We start from the raw sequence: 21,742 nt of genomic DNA on the forward strand, positions 1-21,742 counted from the left end.
TTTTTTTTTTTTTTTTTTTTTTTTTTTTTTTTTTTAATAAAATTTATGTTACGTATAAGTATATCTATTTGAAAATAAAAAATATAATTGCTTCGTTTGTTATGATTAATAATAGAAAAATTGAAAAACATTTTACGTTGGCTCTAATACTATTTAATAATATCTTTATTCCATTTCAATTTGCCACTCCCACTGTATGCTAATCATTCAAGGGTTATCGCCATGACGCGACAGTTTGTAATTGCACGTGATTGGATAATACTGTATTGTTAAGGTTAGAAAACGTCCAATCATCTCAAAGATTTTTTATCGTCGCATCGTAATTGGATCGTATACATGGCCGATTCCAGTTGATTCATAAGTTTATCGAGACCAATCACCAGGTCGTAACAATCGCCACTCGTATCAAGATACTCGACATTCGGAAGTTGAACTTTTTCTGCCAACATATAGTATATCATACTGGATGAAAGATTTTTATCCAAATGTCAATTTTTATTCCTCCTTGTCATTATAATTCTAGTTGATGTTAGAAACATCGACAATATCACGAGTATAATTGATGTGTACTCAAAGGAATATAACGTAGTAATACACGTTAAAAGTGTACAGGCGTTTTATGGATTATCAAGGCATGTTTGACATCACAGAAACGAGTGTTCCGTTTTAGGTAAATAAATTTATCATAGTGTTATTCACACTTCCCCTCCAACCGTATTCGCATATTTTTATGTGATTATAATTCGATTGAAATTGTATGGAATATTATCCTTTAAGAAGATAACAACTGTAACCTAATTTTCTAACTTTTCACAATATAATAGACGCCCATTAAATTTATAATTAGAAATTTATAACAGAGCAGTTGCCGTTTTCATTGGATTTATATTAAGAAATTAATTCTTTAATTTAAAAATAAATTTTCATATCGTCAATGGAATATATTTTCTTCATCCTTGTATTCTCTTCTTTCCAATTTTCCAAAATGTCTTTTTATCTTATGTGAGAAAATAAAAAAAAAAAAAAAAAAAAAAAAAAGAAAAAAAGAAAAAAAGAAAAAAAAGAGAGAAAGAAAAAATGTATATAATTATTTACTGTTGTTAATGTATAGTAAAAAAGGAATAAAAATGCCGGCACCACCGCCACTACCTCCTGCTTTTACCGCGCCTCCTCCTGTGTCAGGCGAACAAGATAGGAGTTTGTTGTTACAATCAATTAGAGAAGGAAAAGCTCTAAGGAAGACAGTTACGGTAGATAAAAGCGCACCTGCTATAAGTGGTATGCTTTGACTCAAAGATGCTTTATTTATATTAATTCATATAATTCTTTATGAAATTAAATAGATATGCATTTAACAAATCAAAGTATTAAATATTGATTTTATCTATAGGTAAAGTCAAAGGTGATTCAACTTCTATAACTTCCGGCAGTAGTGGTAACAATGGCCCTAATACATTCAGTAGTAGTATTGCTAATAATAACAATAGTGGACCAATAGGCCTAGGTGGATTATTTTCAAGTGGTATGCCAAAGTTAAAGCCAACGGGTCTTAGAGGAAACACAATTGAAAAAGATTCGCATACTACTATTAATAACAGTAATTTCTCTAATTCATCTGGTAGTTTGAATCAAAATGTTAAACGAGGGCCTCCTCCAATTCCACCTCCAGCTACACAAAAACCTCAAGTATTTCCTCAAGTAAGAGAAATATATTCATTTCTGATTAGTTATATAATATATGTGTATAATGTTGATGTTATTTCCAATGGAACAACATTTTATTATTATTAATTATTATTATTATTATTATTATTATACAGGTATCAAGTGGAGCAGATTCAGCAAATTCTAATACAGATGGACATAAAGGCTTTGGCAAACCAACACTCGCGCCTAAACCACCACCACCATCCACAGCTCCTCAGAAACCATCGCCACCTCCTAAGAAATTAAGTTTAACAAGTTCTGGGAGTGTCTCAAGAGCACAAAGCATGAGGTTACCCAGGTCTCCACCAGTTCTTGCCCCAACACCACCATCCCTTCATCAATCGCAGGATTGCTTAAATGAACCTCAATCAAGACCCACGAATCGTGTTCTTAGACCTCCTATTGCTAGACCACCATCTCCTCCAATATCCAGAGCGACATCTTCAATGATGATAACAAGAGCAGCACCACCACCACCTTCCAGAGTTACGGTTACAGCCCCCTGCATTCCTCCGCCACCTCCACCTCTTCCGCATCGTCCTCCAACTCACCAAAGATTGGCTGCACCTCCACCTCCACCACCAACACCTCCTACGAGAGGCTCGTCGATGAGAAATGGACAAGCTACAAATTCTAATCTTGATTTGGAGATAAGATTTGCAGAAATGTTTCATTCTGTTTCGAGTTTTCCACCACCAGAACCTTTTAGAGGATTTACAAAGATTTACAGCAGTAGAAATGGTAAGAAAAAAAGTAAAAATAAATTTAATACGCTCAAGAAATTTAATGTTAAACAACATATATCTGAGATATTTGTTTGATGTGCATGCATATATATATATATATATGTATATATATGTTTTCATACTGATTCATGGATAGTCCTTATAAATTATTTTTGATTAATAGATTTCTCACTAATAATACACAATTTCTCTTTTATTTATTTACAACAATAGTTTAGTTTTTATTCAATGACTCTAAGCATGTACTTATATGTATGTTTTTCAATTTCTTATCTAACTTTTTAAAAAGGATAATCAATTCACTAATCAAGGACTATCTTGCATCCTATCACATCATAGCTAATGATTTATTTAAGAGTCATTTGATACAATTGATGATCGCATGTACTCGAGGTGGTTTGGTTTAATAATAGGTACTGTTATAGTTTGATTTATTGTAACTGTGCCAACTGTTCTAAAAATGAATGTAATGATAGTACAATTATTCATTTATCGGAAAAGGGTTACAGGGTTTTCATCTGCCATAATCTGGATAAATCAAATTCACCATTACATTATTCATCAATTTATTATTATAAAAATATATTTTGTATATTTTTATAATAATAAACAATCAATTTATTATTATAAAAAATCATCATTTTAAACTTTTCTCGTGATAAAAAAAAATCACAAAATCATTCATTTCTCACTCACTTTTTTTTATGCATACATATCATATTGTATTTTTAATAAAAATAAATTTCATATGTCCACATTAATAAATCGAAAATCTCCTCAGTTAACCCATTAACAAACATTTCATAGCATGTTATTTAAATATAATGAATTTAATATAAATTCTGTAAATAGTTGCTATAATTTTCATGTTTAATTGCATGCTGCATGTATATAACTCTATCTATGTAAATTGGTATAGCTTTATATAAGAAAAGTATATGTATGAAATTAATTAGTATATTAAAGATATAATAAAAATGATTAAAAAATTACAGCTGCAAAGCAACAGGCTCCAGCACCGCCTCAACAAACATCTAATCCAAATACAATACTTCCCTTAAGTGTTTCGTCTAGTAACAGTGGTAATACAATGCAATCAACGTGGCATGTTAAAAACTTTTAGTTACCTAAGTTATCTCATTTTGTTTATGAAAAAAGATCAGCATTTAACATTGTTTTACACATTAACAAAATAGTAATGTGTGAATACATAGAAAAATTGTGTTTGCAGAGAATCTAAGTTACTGTTATTGAAAGTGTATTGAGAAGGTCTATTTAGAGTTGTAATTATAATTAAATTTAACAAAAAGAAAAATCTGAGGAGTTATTACATAGTAATTGAGAATATAAAATTTCCTTCTAAAGTGCAATGATACTCTGCTCTGTAATAAATCTGTTTATAATGCTTTTACGTAATATTTAATACTGCCAGACTTTCAATTTTTCTATGTTTCAGTTTTAATCCTTTATTATATGTCAGACATTCTTTCATAAAAATTTCAATGCACAAAAAAATTTCATATTATATCTATGATTAATATAGGTATATTTAAGTTAAAACTAACATGAGATCATAAACTTGTTAAATAATGTTGGAAAACAATTGCAACAATAAGTATTAATGCAACCTAATTGTTAAAAAGTTCATATATACATGCATTATGTTGTAACATTATTTAAAAAATATAAAATGTTACATATTTTTATTTCTATCAATAGTTTCTCATAATCCATTATTTCATATGTACATTTTCATAGCAAACGATTTCTGATATGTAAGTATAATCAGGGGTAAAATTAAACTGAGAAATATCTTAGTTATATTCAAAACTGATATTTATTACGAATTATAAAGAAAAATATTTTTTTAACTAGGAAACTCTTCTCTCGGAGATCTTCATTAAAGTAATATAAAGGATGACTAGAATCTAATATAATAATAAAACTCATATTAAACAAAAAAAAAAAACAAAACAAAAAAGAAACAAAAAAAAATTCAAATGTATTCAATTATGATCGTATATTAAGTATTGAAAAAGAAAAAAAAAATATTAATAATTTGAATAATATTGTAAAATATATTTTGAGAAATTCAACACAAGCATGGAAGTTAAAGACTGTATTGTGTTGTGTATCTGTATATATGTATATATATATATGTATATATATATATATATATATATATATATACATATATATATGTAACAATATATTTAATTTATTCAATTTTATTATAGAAAGAAATATAACATATCTTCGCAATTCGATGAACTATAAGGAAAATACCATAATGTGTAAAGAATAAATAAATTGGAAGTACTGAATTGTGGATTAAATAAAAATAAATTATATATAGGGCGAAGGGGGGGGGACGATATTAAATGGCATTGTATACGAATTTAATTAACGCGATTATTTTCTAAAATTTTCATAACATTGCATTATTTAATACAAGGTAGCATAAGTAATTTGTAAGATTAAAACATATAAACAAAATCATATTTTTTATACTTCAAGCTCTCTTTCAATAATCCTACGATATTCATCGAAGCCTCCTTCAATGCACCGAACTGATCCTTCGCCACAGACCCATAACTCTGTACAAACCATACGTATTAATCGTTCGTCGTGCGACACTAAAATAACACCTGCCTAAAAAAAAAAAAAAAAAAAAAAATAACAAAGAATAATATAATAAATCGTATACACAAATATCGCAATAATAAATCATTTAATAATCATAATGGAATTATATATAAAAATCTTACTTGACAGCTATTGAGTGCTTTTCCTAATGCCTCGATTGATTCTATATCCAAATGATTCGTAGGTTCGTCGAGTACTAAGAAGTTTGGCATTGCTGCACACATTAAAGCAAAAGCTACCCTTGATTTTTGGCCTCCTGATAACGAATTGATCGTTTGCAATGCTAAATCACCACTTATCCCAAAACTACCAAGCATTCGTCTGTACTCCTCGATTGGTTTACCTAAAAAAAAAAAAAGAAAAAAAAAGAAAAAAAAATGAATTATTAATGCGAGATAAAAATAAAAACATACTATACGACAAATACTATGTCACATACCTGGAAAATGATTTTGCAATAATTCTACAGGACATACACGCATATCTAATTGATCGACGTGATGTTGACTAAAATATCCAAATTTCAAGTTACGATGCACGTGCACAGTGCCTCGTGTTGGACTTAAAGCATTTGTTATTATTTTTAATAACGTGGTTTTACCCGCACCATTTTCACCCACAATACAAATACGAGATTGTAAGCTTGCCGTTAAATTTACACCAGTAAAGACGTATGAATTATCGTTTCCAGTCTCATAACGAAATGAAACTTCATTCAACTGAAGTATTGGAGGACTTAATGGTTCAACATCGGGGAATCGTAGTGTTACTTCTCCTTCCTTTTCCATGGGTTTTAATTCTGGTCTATAAAATAAAATAAAAGAAAGAAAAAAAAAATGTTTGTAAAACAGATCCAAATCATAAAACTATGCCATTGATCATTATGTTTCAAAGAACTTACAATTTCTCCAACATTTTTATTTTACTTTGTACACTAGAGGCACGGTTGGCATTATAACGAAAGCGATCAATGAATTCTTGCACGTGGGCTCTTTTAGCTTGTTGAGCTTCATATTCTCTTTGTTGATTTCGTTCGCGTTCGCCTTTAGTTTTGGAAAATTGTTCATAATTACCACGATATGCCTCTATTTTTTGACCTCGTAAATATAAAATATCCGTAGGTACCTATTATACATATACAGGATAAATAAAAAAGCAAAACAAAATTGAAACAAATACATAGTAGAAATGCATACAGTATCCAAAAAGTTTCTATCGTGAGAAACAACAAGTAGAGTCGTTGGCCAGGATTGTAAATATTTCTCAAGCCAAAGTATAGCTTTGATATCAAGCATGTTCGTCGGTTCATCAAGTAACAAAAGATCTGGTCTAGAAAAAAGTGCTCTTGCAAGAGCAAGTCTCATCCTCCAACCACCAGAAAAAGCTTTGGTAGGCCAAGACTGCCTTTCAACAGAAAATCCAAGTCCAGATAATATTGCACTTGCTTTAGCTGGTGCTTTATCAACTTCAGCCAACTGCATAGCTTCGTATATTCGAGCTAATTCTTCTCCTAATGCATCACTTGTCTTACCCCCATCTTTTTCTATCGCAGCTTGTAATTCCGTTTCTCGACTTAACAGAGTACTTCTTTCTTGATCACATCCTAGTACAGACTCGAGAGCCGATGTATCATCACCGGCTACCTCTTGCTCTACATGTAGAACTCGTACATGAGATGGTATTCTAAGCTGTTTACTAAATTAATAATAATTAAAAATTAATAATAATTTATTGTTAATACATTAATATTAAAAATTAATATCACTTATCATTACCTGGATATCATTCTAAGCAATGTGGTCTTACCCAGACCATTTCTACCAATTAAACCATAGCGTCTACCAAATGCAAGAGTTAAATCGGCACCTTGTAATAATACTCTATCTCCGTATGCAACATCAAAGTTTTCTATTCTGATATCTTGCGTCTTATTTACTCCACCTTTGGTTTCCATTCTACTATCTTTTTTACTTGTCATTTGACTGGCACTTGCAGATTCTGTAGCTTGGTTTATGTTGTTTGTACGGCCTGCTATACCCAATTCATTTATAACTCTTTTTTCTTGTTTCTGTTGTAACTTAGCCTCTGCTTTTTCTAATTTTTTAGCATCCACTTTCTATCATAAAAATCATATTAATTGATTGATATTCCAATCATAATAAAAATTATTAAATAATTAATTACCATAGCATCGTCCCTTGTTGTCACCCATATACTTTTAATTTGTTCTACTTGTGCTTCCAAAGTAGCAGCCATTGCTCCTAGATGAACAGGAGCATTTAATACTTTATTTACACCATTTTTTCTCCTTTCAACTTGTCCTTCTTCGGTATTACCTTTTAACATTTCTAGTAATTTCACACATATTTCTCTGTATTAAAAAAAAAAAAAAAAAACAAAACAAAAAATACTTAATATTTCTCAAGCGAACATATTTCATAATGCAAATTTGTTTGTGTATAATCAAAATATATTTATATATCAAATTTAATCTTATTATTAATAATCATTCCATACTGCTTATATATAATGCATACCGCATAGTTTGCTTCTATCACATCATAAATTATTATATTTCCAAGAATCATATTAGAAACGAATTGTCGGGCATCTATGTTTAAAATCTTCCTCATAAGAATTACAATGGCAATTCGTAAAAAAAAAAATTTTTAAATAAATATGACAATCAGAAAAAATTAGAAAATAAGTGACAAGTAACCTATAAAGAATGTTTGTAAACACAGATTTATAAATTTATGACTATAAAAAATGATTATATGTGAGTGTAAATACGAGTTTTACAGACCTAACCTCGTTTTCTGATTTATCAGCTACTTCATGTAAAACTTCCCCGATAGCCTCATAAATCTCATCGCCATCTTCAAAATCATCTTTGGAACTATCTAAAATACCTGCACGAACAAAATTAATTATATTGTTTGAATTACATTATTATGAACTTTTGGAGACACATTTTTTTTCTTAGGTTAATTAGTAAAAATGTACCTTCTACATATTGGTATAAATCATCGTCTATCGTTGGAAATTGACTACGAATATATTCACCACACGTTGCCATATTACCCGGAATATTCTGACGAAGTTTCAATATAAATTTCCTAATAATAAATTAGAAAAACGTCTTGCTTGACGGACCAAACGTCAAACGTCCTTTGATCTTCATGAACACATGTTTACGCCATTTTGAAATACGATTTCGTCATCGTCGAGAGATCGATCCAATCAGAGTTTACTCTTTTAAGTAAAGTATTATTTTATCACGTAAGTTTAATTAAATTATTTATCGAAGTAATTGATTTTTGATATTAAATGTATATTAATGACAAATTCCTTTTCTTAATTATCCTTTTATCAATAATCCTATATATATTACACGATAGTCGCCATCTTAAAACTATCAGAAGTCATTCCTCCTTGCTCGTATTGCATATCCTCTTATGTGTTGACATTATCAATAATTAAACTTCCATATTAGGAGGATCATAATCAGGATATAAACACAATTGGATTGTTGGAGATTATTAAAATATTCTTGATAAAATGTGTGTAAAGGAACAACAGATTGAAAGTGAAATTTACAATGCGAGCAATGGTATAAGAACTGTAGTGGATCGAATTATTAGGGATTAAGTCACAATATAGAGTCATCGATCTCTTTCCTTATTGAAAATATTCTACTTATTTATAACTGTAAAGTGAACGCACGAATAAAATATATAGTTGCATAAAATATCAAGAAAATGGCGACAGATGTCGAGGAATCAGATACCGATGATCATGAAAGACCAGCTCCGCCAAAACGACAACGTACACGATGCATTAAAGTCGATGAAAATTATTGGGAAACGGTAATTATTTATTAAAACTTTAGAGAGACTTATACACGACATTGTTACAAGACTAAGTATGTATTATTTTAATTAATTGCCTAATATATACATACATATATATATATATTAAGCAATAATGCGTGTATATATAGTCCGATATGTGTGTGTGTGTGTGTGTGTGTGTGTATTGCCTGATATATATATATATATATATATATATATATATATATATATATATATATACCTTGAAATATAATTTTATTCATACAGAACAGCTTGTTGTTTTACCATGAAACAAATAATTTGATTTTGTTAATGAAACTTTCAAATTGATATTATTGTCAGGATAAAACATCATGCAACAGCAAACATACAATACAAGAGACAGAAAATGTTGAGCATGAAGAAGTTGAAAGACGAGAGAAATTAAGGCGATGGCAAGCCTGCCAAGTGGCAAAAGGATTTGTAGACAATACTATTAATAAAATGCTGGAAAATTTTATCATGCCATCTGAATCCTATTCTGTGGAAGATCCAGAATTTCGTGTATTTAGGGGAAATGATATGGAAAATACAGCTGTAATGATGGCAATTCGTAATCACGGTTTGGTTCAATCAACAGAACTCGTTTCTCAATCTGATACTTTCTATAATAATGGGGTACCTGGCTATTGGACTAATAATGATTATACAAATGTATCGTGTTGTCCATCCAGTCATATGCAAGATACAGGAGATTTTTCTAATTCCATAGCTGCATCATCAGCAAATTCTTTGAAATTACATGATCCAGTAGAGATACCACGTTATAATGAGTCAACTTGGGATGTTGGTAAAATAGGGGATAATGATCAACAAGAAGATTTCTTAGAGCGAGCTGTAGCAGAAGCTATCAAGAAAAAGGGCTTAAGTGCTCTAAGTGTAGATTACGGATGAAATGTTTCTTTTCATTAATTGCCATACAAATGTATTGATACAAACATGGTATTATTATATATAAGACTATTATATACACGCATGGTATATAATAGTGATAACTTTGTTCTTATTCTTTAGAAACTTTATTCGTACAACACAGTTAATTTTATCTATAGTATATGTCAATATTAAAAAGACTTTATATATATATATATATATCAGCCACCCGTGTTCTCAAAAATTAATAGTTGCTGGTGTATTTTAACATCAAAATATGCTTGCATTATGATCAAAGCTTTTTTTTTTGCAAATTGGTTATTAATGAATGAAATGAATAATATAAATTTCTCTTTATTCAACTAATATAAACTATAAATTCGTTTGATAACTAATTATTATTTGTTCATTTATTTATACTAATATGAAATTTATTATAGACAGAACTTTCTACATAAAGAATGAAAATATAAATGTATATAAATATATATGTATATATATATATATACATATATATTTATATATATAGGCACGTTAAGACTGTAGTATGTTTTATTTTTTATCAAATTGTACATCTGCTTAATTCTAATTTACATCCTTTATTCAAAAGATGTCATAACATTGAAATTAATAAGAAAACTGAATTATACCCTTACTCTGTATCGTACATATGTTTTTTCAAACGTGCCTCCTCTTTACATGTAAGTAAATATAAAATAAAAGTTACGATTACGTTGTAATTTAGAAAGCAGAATTTTATAAGAAAAAAAAAAAAAAAAAAGAAAAAGAAAACAAAATTTTAAGTATTCCGGAAACGTAGAAAAAGCTATATATATATAGAGAGATAAAGAAACAGAGAGAGATTTCAAAAACTTCTGTAATTTCAAGAGAATTATGAGAAAGAACCGATGAAGTCGTACGTTTAACGTAAATACGGGTTAAATAATAAAATAAAAAAAAGAAAAGAAAAAGAAAAAAAAAACAAGATGAAAGAAAATGATAGAAAAATGAATTTATCTGTCCGAAAAGTGAAATGTGATAATAAGATAGTGGACAAAGCATCGAAGAGGGATAAGAGTAGAAAGGGGGTTGGGAGGAAAGAAGGGAGGCGGAGAAGAGGAGAGAGAGAGAGGGAGAGAGAGAGAGAGGAGAAAGGTTTTTTGAGGCAGTCGCAAAAGAGTAGAAGAAGAGGGGTTTCAAGAACAACGGGAAGTGCAAGAGCGAGCAAAGACCGTAGTATTCGCGCGTCTCTGCTGACTGTTCGCGTAGCACGAGTACGAAACGTGAGGGGTATAGGAAAGGAAGGGGAAAGGAAGGAACGTGCTGTCTCTCTCTCTCTCTCTCTCTCTCTCTCTCTCTCTTCTATTTCGCCTTGAGAGAGAGAGAGTGAGAGAGCGATTGAAAAAGAGTGAGGAAGGGAGGAAAGAGAGAAAGGAGCATAGGGAGGGGAAGGATAGAGCATAGTATCGGCGATGGTGGGGAGACCGAGAGGAATCGACGAATCGCGAACGAGAGGGGAGAAGCCACGGGCAGTGGGTGCACACGTACAAGGCGTAGTGACTGCACGCCGAGTCGGAACGCGGAGCGAGCGAGCGTCGAATGAACGTTGATGTCGCATTTCCGTGCTGTTTTTCTACACGTTATAATATTATACCAATTAAAGGAGAACGATATTCTCAGTGTCTTCTATCTTAATTAAATCGTAAATTTAAACAATGGCATCGGACGAGGAGGTGGAGGAAAGCTACGCGGGTGAGTAGTGATCGGAAGAAGAGAACACTATCGCCGAAACCGCCGGAAAGTTGCGTGTCCTCGTCGGCTAAGCAGGACGCGCGCTTTTCGTATGATGGCTGCCATGTCAATTGCTTCTTGTTGTTTTTTCTTTTCCTTTTTCATTTTTTCTCTTTGATTTTTCTTTTCCCTCTTTTTTTCCTTTTCCTTTTCTTCCTTTTCTTTTTCTTTTTTCCTTTTCTCTCTCTTTCTCTATCTCTCTCTCTCTCTCTCCTTTTTCCAAACATTTCTTTCTTGTCTCCCCCCCCCCACCCCTCTTACCCCGGGCCCTCCCCCTCCCCCTCTGTTTCGCATCAAGTCAGTCGGCAATACGGAACAAAACGCATCGAAAGAAGATTTTTGTGTCCTTCGTCGAATATGCGATCATGTATTTCGAAGTATTCTTTTCTCCTTGTCTCTCTCATTCTCTCTCCCCTCCTTCTCCTCTCTGTCTCACTCTTTTTTCTCTTCTCTTCTCTCTTCTCCTCTCTTTCAATCTCCCTCCCTCCTTCTCTTTCTCTCTCTCTCTCTTCCTCTCTCTCTCTCTTCCTCTCTGCCTACCTTCTACTTACTTACCTACCTACCTACCTACCTACCTACCTACCTACCTACCTATCCTGATTCTCTTTCTCTTTTTATCTCATCTTTCTTGCTCGAATGCCGATCGCGCTGTTCGATTCAAAGGCGCGAGAATCTATTTCGTTCGGAAATAATTTCGTTTTCTTTTTTTCCTTTTTTTAAAGCTTTCTGAAAAGCTTTCGTTGCAACATTTACGATTGTCAAATGATATTATATATTGAGTACGTTAACATTTCGCGCCTTGTCCAGGATTGATCGATCCTACGATCGAGTGTCATGGAATATGATGATTCAACGTTCGGAAAGCGATCGGCGTTTGACCGCGTGCCGGAAAACTTCCTCGAAAAATCACATGGATGCGTCTTCTCCACTTTTTGCAACCTTCTTTTTTTTTTTATAATATCTTTTGTTGTATCGCTTAGTTAAAAAAAAAAAAAAAAAAAAAAAAAAAAAAAAAAGAATCTTTTTTACTCTCTCAGCTGTTTGTTTACATTTGAAATCCACACATTTATATTTTTGGCATAAAAATAAATTACTCTTTTGCAATAATCATCGTCGAAATCAAAAATAGTACGCATATATAGTTTTGACGCAACTATTAATAAATATATGCGTCAGCAAACAAATAAATTTTCAATTCTTATCATTCGTACTTACTTTCTTATATTCGACTGTCGCGAAAGAATGAAGAATTTTGAATTGAACATGTATATCTGTTTTGTTTCGTTCAATCTAAGTATTATTATCAGTTTACTACCATTGTTATTACATCTAATATCCCTTTTCCCCTCTTTTTCCTTCTCCTGCTCCTCCTCCTCCTCCTCCGTCATAGTACACGTTATTACTATATTATTGTTCTACTATTACTATTATTACTTGTACTATGTTTTATGCAGTAGTAGCGAACGTGAAATTATTAAAAATATGTCGCAATGAATACTCGTTAATCTATGATATTTTGTCGGTATTCTTATTACGATTATTATTATTATTATTATTATTATTATTTTTTTTTTTTTATTATTATTATTATTTTTATTATTATTATTATTATTATTTTTATTATTATTATTTTTATTATTATTATAAATATTATTATTATCATTATCGTCATCATTACTTTTCTAGGTAGTAACTTTGTGACGCTCGCTTCGGTTTTTGAAGTATCTAGTGCAGCTGTGTGTACTTCGTGACTGACACACTTATAGGGTTGTTATAATAGCCGGTTCGTGTACGCGATTATAAAATATTAAAAATCTTACAATTAACCTCTTTTCAATATACCCGTGAACATTTTTTTCTATAGATACGTTTTAAAATTATTTCGAAAGGCTTACGGGATCGATCGAGAGTACGATAAGATTATGAATAAATACTTCGTATGCGTTATGCCCTTTGAAAGAAAATGGCGGACGCACACTCGCACAAAGCATTCGCCGAACGCGGATTAGTCTGTAATAATTTGTACATTTTTGTTAAACTTACTTGTGCATAATATAATGCATACGTTACATTCGTAAACCGATTTTTCTCGTGTTTCTTATCATCGACAAATAGTCATCGTAATAGTTTATAAAGATAGTGAAAAATAGCATTTATATAAGTTTTAAATTTGGTTTAATAACCGTCAATCGTTCCTTTCAGGTATTAGAATATGGATGGTTAGTAAACGACGATTTAACGCATATATTTCTGTCATAAATAATAATATTTCTATTTTGGAGGGAAACTTTCATTTCTGTTTTGTGATTTGTTATTGTGACATTTTGTGATGTTTTAATTTGTTTAAAAATTTTTTCGAATATCATATTTTCGTTTTAATCATTATTTCAATTTCATAATATTTCATATTTTATTGGATTATTATGTTATAATATTTCTTATATTGTTATACTTTATTGATTTTGTCAGAGTTTAAGTGTGGTTTTCATTTTTGCCAAACCCAACTTATAATCACCATTCACATATTGATTTTGTCTGCTTAATACATATAGGAACAACTATATATATATATATATATATATATATATATATATATATATATATATATATATATATATAAATGTATATATATATATGTATATGTATAATAATAACCTGTAGAATAAAGCATTAGTTCTTTTGATGAATCAATTACTTCAGAATTTTATTTTTTATATTTAAATTCAATTGATTTCTCCAGTTTTGTCTACTATTAAAATTTATTTTATTTTAATTTTTTGGTTATGTTTTATTGAAATATTATTAATATGAAATGTTCAGGAGAAGATGATCTGGATGAAACTGGAGGTCAGGTTTCTAATATTAGTCAACAAGTAGATGGCTCATCTGATGCAGAGAAATCTCCAATATTAGTAAGTGTTCTTTTATGTATATATATATATATTTCTTCTTCTTTTAAATTTTGAATAAACTTATGAAATTCAATATATAAACATTAAATGTATCTATTTGTAGGAAGAAGACGATGATTATGAACCAGAAGAAAGAAAGAAAAAGAAAGGTAAAAAGCGGAAAGCACGTAGTGAAGATAAAAAAGGGAAGAAAAAGAAGAAAAAGAAAAAGTCTGATTCTGGAGATGTAAATATTATTGTATATATTATACAAGTAATTTTTATATGTATATCTGTTTTTTCTCGCAATAAGTTTTATTTGGAAAATATTAGGAAAGTGATTTCGGTGGTGGAGATGTTGGGGATGCAGCAGGAGATGATAGCGATTACGCGGGCAATAGGAAGAGCAGAAAATCTTCGTCGAGGAAATCATCCAGTCATAACGACTCAGTTACACAAGGACAGGAACCTACAACTGGAATGCCAACAATAGAAGAAGTGTGCAACACCTTTGGTTTAACTGATGTGCAAATAGAATATTCTGATGCAGATTTCCAAAATTTAACAACATACAAACTGTTTCAACAACATGTTAGACCACTTTTAGCAAAGGAAAATCCGAAAGTAAGTGATTTTATTATTTAGAAAGAGAAAGGTAATATCTTATTATTATTATTATTATTTTTTTTTTTTTTTTTTTTTCTTTTTTTTTTAATTCTAAGTGTTTTACAATTTGTTTCTGCATGCATTATGCACAGGTTCCAATGTCCAAACTGATGATGCTGGTAGCGGCTAAGTGGCGAGACTTCTCCGAGCTGAATCCACACACCCAACCGGATGCAGATGCGTCGTCTACAAATGTGGATGACGATAGCAGAAATGTAAGAACAAATCGCAGTGGTCCGGTCCAAGAGGCAGAGGATGAAGAGGACGACGACGAAGATAGTGATCGAAAAAGGAAGTCTAGGGGAACTAGGGCTAAAAAAGGCAAAAAAGCATCTAAAGTACCAACGCTTAAAATAAAACTTGGAAAACGTAAAAGGGGAAGTTCAGTATGTGATTTTTAATTGATTGCAACAATTCCGTGATGTTGTGCAATTAATTCGAGTTATGTGTTGCTTGTGTAATTGGTGTCTTTTACTTAATTAGGATGAAGAGGCAGAGGGAAGCGGGGCAGGTTCTGATCGCGATTCCGACATGGAGTTCGAACAAATGCTGGCTAATGCAGAAAAAGGATCTGGTGGGGATGGAAACATGAAAGCAGGCGGAGAAGAGGGTGAAGTGGAACCACCGGCAGAACCTCCTGTTCGCAGAAAGGCAAAAACTAAGATTGGCAACAAAACTAAGAAAAAAAAGAAGACAAAAACTACATCTAAATTTCCAGATGGTGAAGAAGGTCTTCAGGTAGTTTTGTTTATAAATTTATATATTTACAACGAAGCAAGATATATTTTATTTTATTCGGCGTTATAAAAAAAAAAAAATTTTTCTTCCTTTTTTTTTTCTCTCTCTCTCTCTCTCTATTTTTTTTCCTATATTCTCTCAGACCGATCATCAAGATTACTGCGAAGTGTGTCAACAAGGTGGAGAAATCATATTATGTGATACCTGCCCAAGAGCATATCATTTGGTGTGTTTAGAACCTGAATTAGAAGAAACACCGGAAGGAAAATGGAGTTGTCCTCATTGTGAAGGAGAAGGTATTGCAGGTACCTTCCTTGTAATCCCGATCCCTTTTCCTACCCATCACATTTGTACAAGTATACTGTCAAATTTATATTACAAATTGTTTATTATATTTATTAGGTGCAGCAGAAGATGACGATGAACATATGGAATTTTGTAGAGTGTGTAAAGATGGAGGTGAATTGTTGTGTTGTGATAGTTGCACAAGTGCTTATCATACGCATTGTTTAAATCCTCCCCTGTCAGAAATTCCAGATGGTGACTGGAAATGTCCTAGGTGTTCTTGTCCGCCATTGCGTGGCAAAGGTAAACTGTTCTTATTTCTTTATACTTATTAAATAATAATTTTGTTATGTGTGTATGTGTATATATATATATATATTAACTTTTTGACTTTAGTTGCAAAAATATTAACGTGGAGGTGGAAAGAATGTCCGGAAACACCATTAGAAGAACCTTCAACAAGTAAAGCAGCACCAAAGCAACGTAAAATACGTGAATTTTTCGTAAAGTGGGCCGATATGTCTTATTGGCATTGTGATTGGGTCACAGAATTACAATTGGATGTTTTCCATCCACTTATGTTCAGGTAATTAAATAATAATGATTGATATGAATAAATGGTTAAATTATAGATAGAATAATGAGATGATTTGTAAAGAAAAAAATAGTTGTTTTATTAGATTTTATTTTCAGAAATTACTCGCGTAAATACGACATGGATGAACCACCGAAATTAGAAGAGCCATTAGATGAAAGTGACTCTCGTGTAAAGAGATTGAAAGAACAAGATGGTGCTACTAATAGAGATGAATATAATTTAGAAGAACGGTTTTATCGCTATGGTGTACGTCCTGAATGGCTTGTTGTTCATCGAGTCATTAACCACAGACTTCAACGAGACGGTCGAGCAATATATCTTGTTAAATGGAGAGAACTAGGCTATGATCAAGCTACTTGGGAAGATGAACACGAAGATATACCAGGATTAAAACAAGCTATAGAATATTATTTAGATTTAAGGGCAGCGAATTGTTGCGATGGCAGTTCCTCTCGTAAGGGTAAAAAAGGTAAACATCTCTTCATACTTCTTTTTATATTTATGAATTTCAAAAATGTTACTGCGATATTTTTTTTTTTTCTCTCTTCTTCTTTTAACAATATAATAAAACTTAACAGGTAAAGGTAAAAAGTCTAAAACACGCGAACTTATTGATGACGAAGAGAGAACACCCAAACGTTACACACCACCACCGGATAAACCAACTACCGATCTTAAGAAAAAGTACGAACGTCAACCGGAATATTTGGATCAAACAGGAATGCAATTGCATCCTTATCAATTAGAGGTAACTGTTCCATTATTATATGATATTTAACAATAATGAATAATAATTGAAAATAATTGAAAACAATAAAAATATTGTTTTCTGCTTAGGGCTTAAATTGGTTGAGGTATTCATGGGGACAAGGAATAGATACTATATTAGCAGATGAGATGGGTCTAGGAAAAACCATACAAACGATAACATTTTTATATTCTCTTTATAAAGAAGGACATTGTAAAGGACCTTTCCTTGTATCCGTTCCACTCTCAACTATTATTAATTGGGAACGTGAATTTGAGACCTGGGCACCTGATTTTTACTGTGTCACCTATGTTGGTTAGTATAAACTTTTAATTGTTATACTTTATCTGTTATAATCTTTATATCATGCAAATTGTAATATATAATAAAAATCTTGTTATTGTTTTTGAAAATATAGGTGACAAAGATAGTAGAATGGTGATCCGTGAAAATGAATTGTCATTTGAAGAAGGAGCCGTTCGTGGCATCCGAGCATCTAAAATTCGATCATCTCAAATAAAGTTTAACGTATTATTAACAAGTTACGAATTAATTTCCATAGATTCAGCTTGTCTTGGTTCGATAGATTGGGCCGTACTTGTTGTAGATGAGGCACATAGATTGAAGTCGAATCAGTCCAAATTTTTCCGATTACTTGCATCTTACAATATTGCATATAAACTTTTGTTAACCGGTACACCATTGCAGAATAATTTAGAAGAATTGTTCCATTTATTGAACTTCTTGTGTCGAGATAAATTTAATGATCTAGCAGCATTCCAAAACGAGTTTGCTGATATCTCGAAGGAAGAACAAGTGAAAAAATTACATGAGATGCTTGGACCTCACATGTTACGACGATTAAAAGCTGACGTCTTGAAGGTACATTACATTTATTTACATTTCTTTTTTTTTTTTCCTTTTCTTTCTTTCTTCTTTTTTCTTCTGATTTTTTTTATTCTTTTTTTTTTTTTTTTTTTTAATTCCATCGTCATAAATTATTTTAACAGAATATGCCAAGCAAATCGGAATTCATAGTCAGAGTTGAATTATCACCGATGCAAAAGAAATATTACAAATACATCTTAACGAGAAACTTCGAAGCTCTTAATCCCAAGGGTGGAGGCCAACAAGTATCATTATTAAATATAATGATGGATCTTAAAAAGTGCTGCAATCATCCCTACTTATTTCCCGCTGCATCACAAGAAGCACCAACCGGACCTAACGGAAATTACGAGACGTCGGCATTGATTAAAGCCGCTGGAAAATTAGTTTTGTTGAGCAAAATGTTAAAGAAATTAAGAGATGATGGTCATAGAGTTCTTATATTCTCTCAGATGACTAAAATGTTGGATATACTTGAGGATTATTTAGAAGGAGAGGGATACAAATATGAGAGAATAGATGGTAACATTACAGGTGCACAGAGACAGGAAGCTATCGATAGATTTAATGCTCCTGGTGCACAACAATTTGTATTTTTACTTTCTACGCGTGCTGGTGGATTAGGTATCAATTTGGCAACAGCAGATACCGTAATCATTTATGATTCTGATTGGAATCCACATAACGACATTCAAGCTTTCAGTAGAGCACATAGAATTGGTCAAGCCAATAAAGTTATGATTTATAGGTTTGTCACTCGTAACTCAGTGGAAGAAAGAGTAACGCAAGTAGCTAAACGTAAAATGATGCTTACACATTTGGTTGTTCGACCAGGCATGGGTGGTAAAGGTGCTAATTTCAGTAAACAAGAACTCGATGATATTCTTCGGTTTGGTAAGTTTTAATTATGAGATAAATATGTACATATTATATTAATTTTTTTTTTTTCCCCAAGTTTCATCCAATGCAGATGATATAGATTTACTCGAATAAAAGATATTAAATCTTAATTTTTTTTTTCTTTTCTATAGGTACCGAAGAATTATTTAAAGAGGAAGAAGGTAAGGAAGATGAAGCAATTCATTACGACGATAAAGCTGTAGCTGAATTGTTAGATAGAAGTAAGGAAGGTATAGAGCAAAAGGAGAATTGGGCAAATGAGTACTTAAGTTCATTTAAAGTCGCATCTTACGTGACGAAGGAAGGTGAAACCGAAGAAGAAGCAGATACTGAGATTATTAAGCAGGAAGCTGAAAATACTGATCCAGCGTATTGGATAAAGTTACTAAGGCATCATTATGAACAACAACAAGAGGATATAGCGAGAACACTTGGAAAGGGTAAAAGAGTTCGGAAACAAGTTAATTATAATGATGGTGGTGTAACGGGTGATCAAGGTGCAAGGGATGATCAACCTTGGCAAGAAAATTTGTCGGATTACAACAGCGACTTTAGTGCGCCAAGTGACGATGATAAGGAGGACGATGATTTCGATGAAAAGGGTGATGGAGATTTGTTATCTCGTAGAAGTAGACGAAGATTAGAGAGGAGAGATGAAAAGGATAGGCCTCTTCCACCGTTACTTGCTCGAGTAAATGGTAACATTGAGGTATTAGGTTTTAATGCTAGACAAAGAAAGGCATTCTTAAATGCTATTATGCGTTATGGGATGCCTCCGCAAGATGCATTTAATTCACAATGGTTGGTACGAGATTTGAGAGGGAAATCAGAAAAAAATTTCAAAGCTTACGTCTCCCTTTTTATGCGACATCTTTGCGAGCCAGGTGCGGATAATGCGGAAACATTTGCCGATGGTGTACCAAGGGAGGGTCTTAGCCGACAACATGTTTTAACGAGAATCGGTGTAATGTCCTTGATTAGGAAAAAGGTTCAAGAATTTGAACACATCAATGGATATTATTCAATGCCAGAAATGATTCGTAAACCAGTTGAACCTGTAAAGGTAGACGCTACTGGTGACGCAGCAACAGGCACTAGTAGTACAAGTGCAACACCTGCTACTTCAAATGCACCTAGTCCCAGTCCTGCCGCTACACCAACGCCCACGTCTGCATCTGGCACGATGACTAGTGATAATAACAAAGCCAATGCTGACTCATCAGAGACAAAGGATTCCAAGGACGACCAAAAGGAAAAAGAGGTTTGTGAGAAACTTGAGCGACTTTTTAATCATCGAACATTGCCTCTCCCTCTCCTTTTCTTTTTTTCTTTTTCTTTTTTCTTTCTAAATTTTCTACATCCATTTTCATGTTTCCTTTTAGGGTAATGATTCTAAAGATCCCAAAGAAGATTCAAAGGACAAAGAGGAAAATGAAGGAAATAAGGATAAAGAAAAGGATAAGGAGGAGATTAAAAAGGAAATAAAAAAGGAAATTAAAAAGGAAGAAAAGGAAACGGAGACGGATATATCGGACAAGGATAAGGATAAGAATGATGGTAAAGATGAGAAAGGTACGACGAAGCATGATGTAAAAACGGAAACAGGAGAAAATAAGCAAAAGGAATCCGAGGAAGATGTTGTTATCGTTAAAGACGACGAGGAGGAAACAGAGAAACGAGAGGTATTTTTTTTTCTTTTTTTATAATAGTCGTAAAAGTAGTTTGTTTTTTTTTTTTTTTTTTTTTTTTCTCCCGAACAGTTAAGTTTTTTTCAACATAATTGTAATCAAAAAATTAATTATAGGATAAGGATACGAAGGAGAAGGATACAAAGGACTGTGATTCTGAAATACTTAAACCTAAGCGTAAATTCATGTTCAATATTGCTGACGGTGGTTTCACAGAGCTGCATACTTTGTGGTTAAATGAAGAAAAAGCTGCGGTACCTGGTCGTGAATATGAAATTTGGCACCGAAGACACGATTACTGGTTATTAGCTGGTATTGTTACTCATGGATACGGTCGTTGGCAAGACATACAAAATGATATACGGTAAATGAATGAACTTTGACATATTTGATACTTTTAAATAAATTATTCCTTCGGTCAGATATCTTTTACAAATAATTTTTATTACAAATTGTAGATTTGCAATAATAAACGAACCCTTCAAGATGGATGTTGGAAAGGGTAACTTTCTAGAAATAAAAAATAAATTTTTGGCTAGGCGTTTCAAGCTTCTAGAACAGGCATTAGTGATAGAAGAACAATTGAGGAGGGCCGCGTACCTGAACTTAACGCAGGATCCAAATCATCCTGCGATGAGCCTCAATGCCCGATTCGCCGAAGTTGAGTGCCTTGCCGAATCACAT

General features: G+C 32.1%; 4 protein-coding genes across 11 annotated transcripts in view; 3 read left to right on the top strand and 1 right to left on the bottom strand.

Annotated features, from left to right (window-relative positions):
- Positions 1 to 383: 383 nt before the first annotated feature.
- LOC124424381 (WAS/WASL-interacting protein family member 1-like) lies at positions 384 to 4,963 on the top strand. The gene is made up of 5 exons (XM_046963348.1): positions 384 to 670; positions 1,112 to 1,278; positions 1,391 to 1,698; positions 1,821 to 2,448; positions 3,449 to 4,963. The coding sequence occupies exons 2-5, from the start codon at positions 1,128 to 1,130 to the stop codon at positions 3,574 to 3,576; spliced, it is 1,215 nt and encodes a 404-aa protein (XP_046819304.1). The 5' UTR covers positions 384 to 670; positions 1,112 to 1,127; the 3' UTR covers positions 3,577 to 4,963.
- On the bottom strand, positions 4,866 to 8,246 carry LOC124424380 (ATP-binding cassette sub-family F member 3). Of its 4 annotated transcripts, none has more exons than XM_046963343.1 (9): positions 8,106 to 8,246; positions 7,906 to 8,011; positions 7,284 to 7,470; positions 6,875 to 7,215; positions 6,296 to 6,794; positions 6,001 to 6,224; positions 5,539 to 5,903; positions 5,222 to 5,442; positions 4,866 to 5,105 (listed from the first exon to the last, which is right to left on the bottom strand). In XM_046963343.1, the coding sequence occupies exons 1-9, from the start codon at positions 8,176 to 8,178 to the stop codon at positions 4,959 to 4,961; spliced, it is 2,163 nt and encodes a 720-aa protein (XP_046819299.1). In that variant the 5' UTR covers positions 8,179 to 8,246; the 3' UTR covers positions 4,866 to 4,958. The 4 variants fall into 4 exon arrangements, with proteins under 4 accessions (XP_046819299.1, XP_046819302.1, XP_046819301.1 ...); XM_046963346.1 differs by lacking the exon at positions 8,106 to 8,246 and adding an exon at positions 7,637 to 7,818 and having other exon boundaries at positions 7,911 to 8,011; XM_046963345.1 differs by lacking the exon at positions 8,106 to 8,246 and adding an exon at positions 7,637 to 7,818.
- Position 8,247: 1 nt separating this feature from the next.
- LOC124424382 lies at positions 8,248 to 10,260 on the top strand. The gene is made up of 3 exons (XM_046963349.1): positions 8,248 to 8,381; positions 8,596 to 8,968; positions 9,296 to 10,260. Exons 2-3 carry the CDS (start codon positions 8,861 to 8,863, stop codon positions 9,884 to 9,886), a joined length of 699 nt encoding a protein of 232 aa, XP_046819305.1. The 5' UTR covers positions 8,248 to 8,381; positions 8,596 to 8,860; the 3' UTR covers positions 9,887 to 10,260.
- An 845-nt stretch (positions 10,261 to 11,105) lies between these two features.
- Positions 11,106 to 21,742, top strand: part of LOC124424383 (chromodomain-helicase-DNA-binding protein Mi-2 homolog) — a 12,455-nt gene continuing 1,818 nt past the window's right edge. For 2 of the 5 annotated variants that reach the window (XM_046963350.1, XM_046963351.1), the window contains exons 1-18: positions 11,106 to 11,617; positions 14,477 to 14,568; positions 14,672 to 14,794; positions 14,881 to 15,171; positions 15,306 to 15,599; positions 15,697 to 15,951; positions 16,094 to 16,256; positions 16,354 to 16,539; positions 16,633 to 16,822; positions 16,930 to 17,303; positions 17,413 to 17,582; positions 17,672 to 17,897; positions 18,001 to 18,464; positions 18,593 to 19,364; positions 19,502 to 20,631; positions 20,753 to 21,052; positions 21,175 to 21,422; positions 21,517 to 21,742. The exon at positions 21,517 to 21,742 is cut by the window's right edge and continues 60 nt beyond it. In XM_046963350.1, the coding sequence (XP_046819306.1) occupies positions 11,581 to 11,617; positions 14,477 to 14,568; positions 14,672 to 14,794; positions 14,881 to 15,171; positions 15,306 to 15,599; positions 15,697 to 15,951; positions 16,094 to 16,256; positions 16,354 to 16,539; positions 16,633 to 16,822; positions 16,930 to 17,303; positions 17,413 to 17,582; positions 17,672 to 17,897; positions 18,001 to 18,464; positions 18,593 to 19,364; positions 19,502 to 20,631; positions 20,753 to 21,052; positions 21,175 to 21,422; positions 21,517 to 21,742 (5,541 nt within the window). In that variant the 5' untranslated portion in view covers positions 11,106 to 11,580. Of the gene's footprint in view, positions 11,618 to 13,379; positions 13,876 to 14,476; positions 14,569 to 14,671; positions 14,795 to 14,880; positions 15,172 to 15,305; positions 15,600 to 15,696; positions 15,952 to 16,093; positions 16,257 to 16,353; positions 16,540 to 16,632; positions 16,823 to 16,929; positions 17,304 to 17,412; positions 17,583 to 17,671; positions 17,898 to 18,000; positions 18,465 to 18,592; positions 19,365 to 19,501; positions 20,632 to 20,752; positions 21,053 to 21,174; positions 21,423 to 21,516 lie in introns of those variants that run through there. The other 3 variants (XM_046963354.1, XM_046963352.1, XM_046963355.1) reach the window with 3 other exon arrangements.

The sequence above is a fragment of the Vespa crabro genome, chromosome 5, assembly GCF_910589235.1.
Source record: "Vespa crabro chromosome 5, iyVesCrab1.2, whole genome shotgun sequence".
Taxonomy (NCBI): Eukaryota; Metazoa; Arthropoda; class Insecta; order Hymenoptera; family Vespidae; genus Vespa; species Vespa crabro.

Coding starts and splice junctions, on each gene's coding strand:
- LOC124424381 (XM_046963348.1), top strand. CDS start 1,128: ATGCCGGCACCACCGCCACTACCTCCTGCTTTTACCGCGCCTCCTCCT. Junction 1,279..1,390: donor AAGCGCACCTGCTATAAGTG/GTATGCTTTGAC, acceptor TTTTATCTATAG/GTAAAGTCAAAGGTGATTCA. Junction 1,699..1,820: donor AACCTCAAGTATTTCCTCAA/GTAAGAGAAATA, acceptor ATTATTATACAG/GTATCAAGTGGAGCAGATTC.
- LOC124424380 (XM_046963343.1), bottom strand. CDS start 8,178: ATGGCAACGTGTGGTGAATATATTCGTAGTCAATTTCCAACGATAGAC. Junction 6,225..6,295: donor ATAGAAACTTTTTGGATACT/GTATGCATTTCT, acceptor TATGTATAATAG/GTACCTACGGATATTTTATA. Junction 5,443..5,538: donor ATTGCAAAATCATTTTCCAG/GTATGTGACATA, acceptor TTTTTTTTTTAG/GTAAACCAATCGAGGAGTAC.
- LOC124424382 (XM_046963349.1), top strand. CDS start 8,861: ATGGCGACAGATGTCGAGGAATCAGATACCGATGATCATGAAAGACCA. Junction 8,969..9,295: donor ATGAAAATTATTGGGAAACG/GTAATTATTTAT, acceptor TATTATTGTCAG/GATAAAACATCATGCAACAG.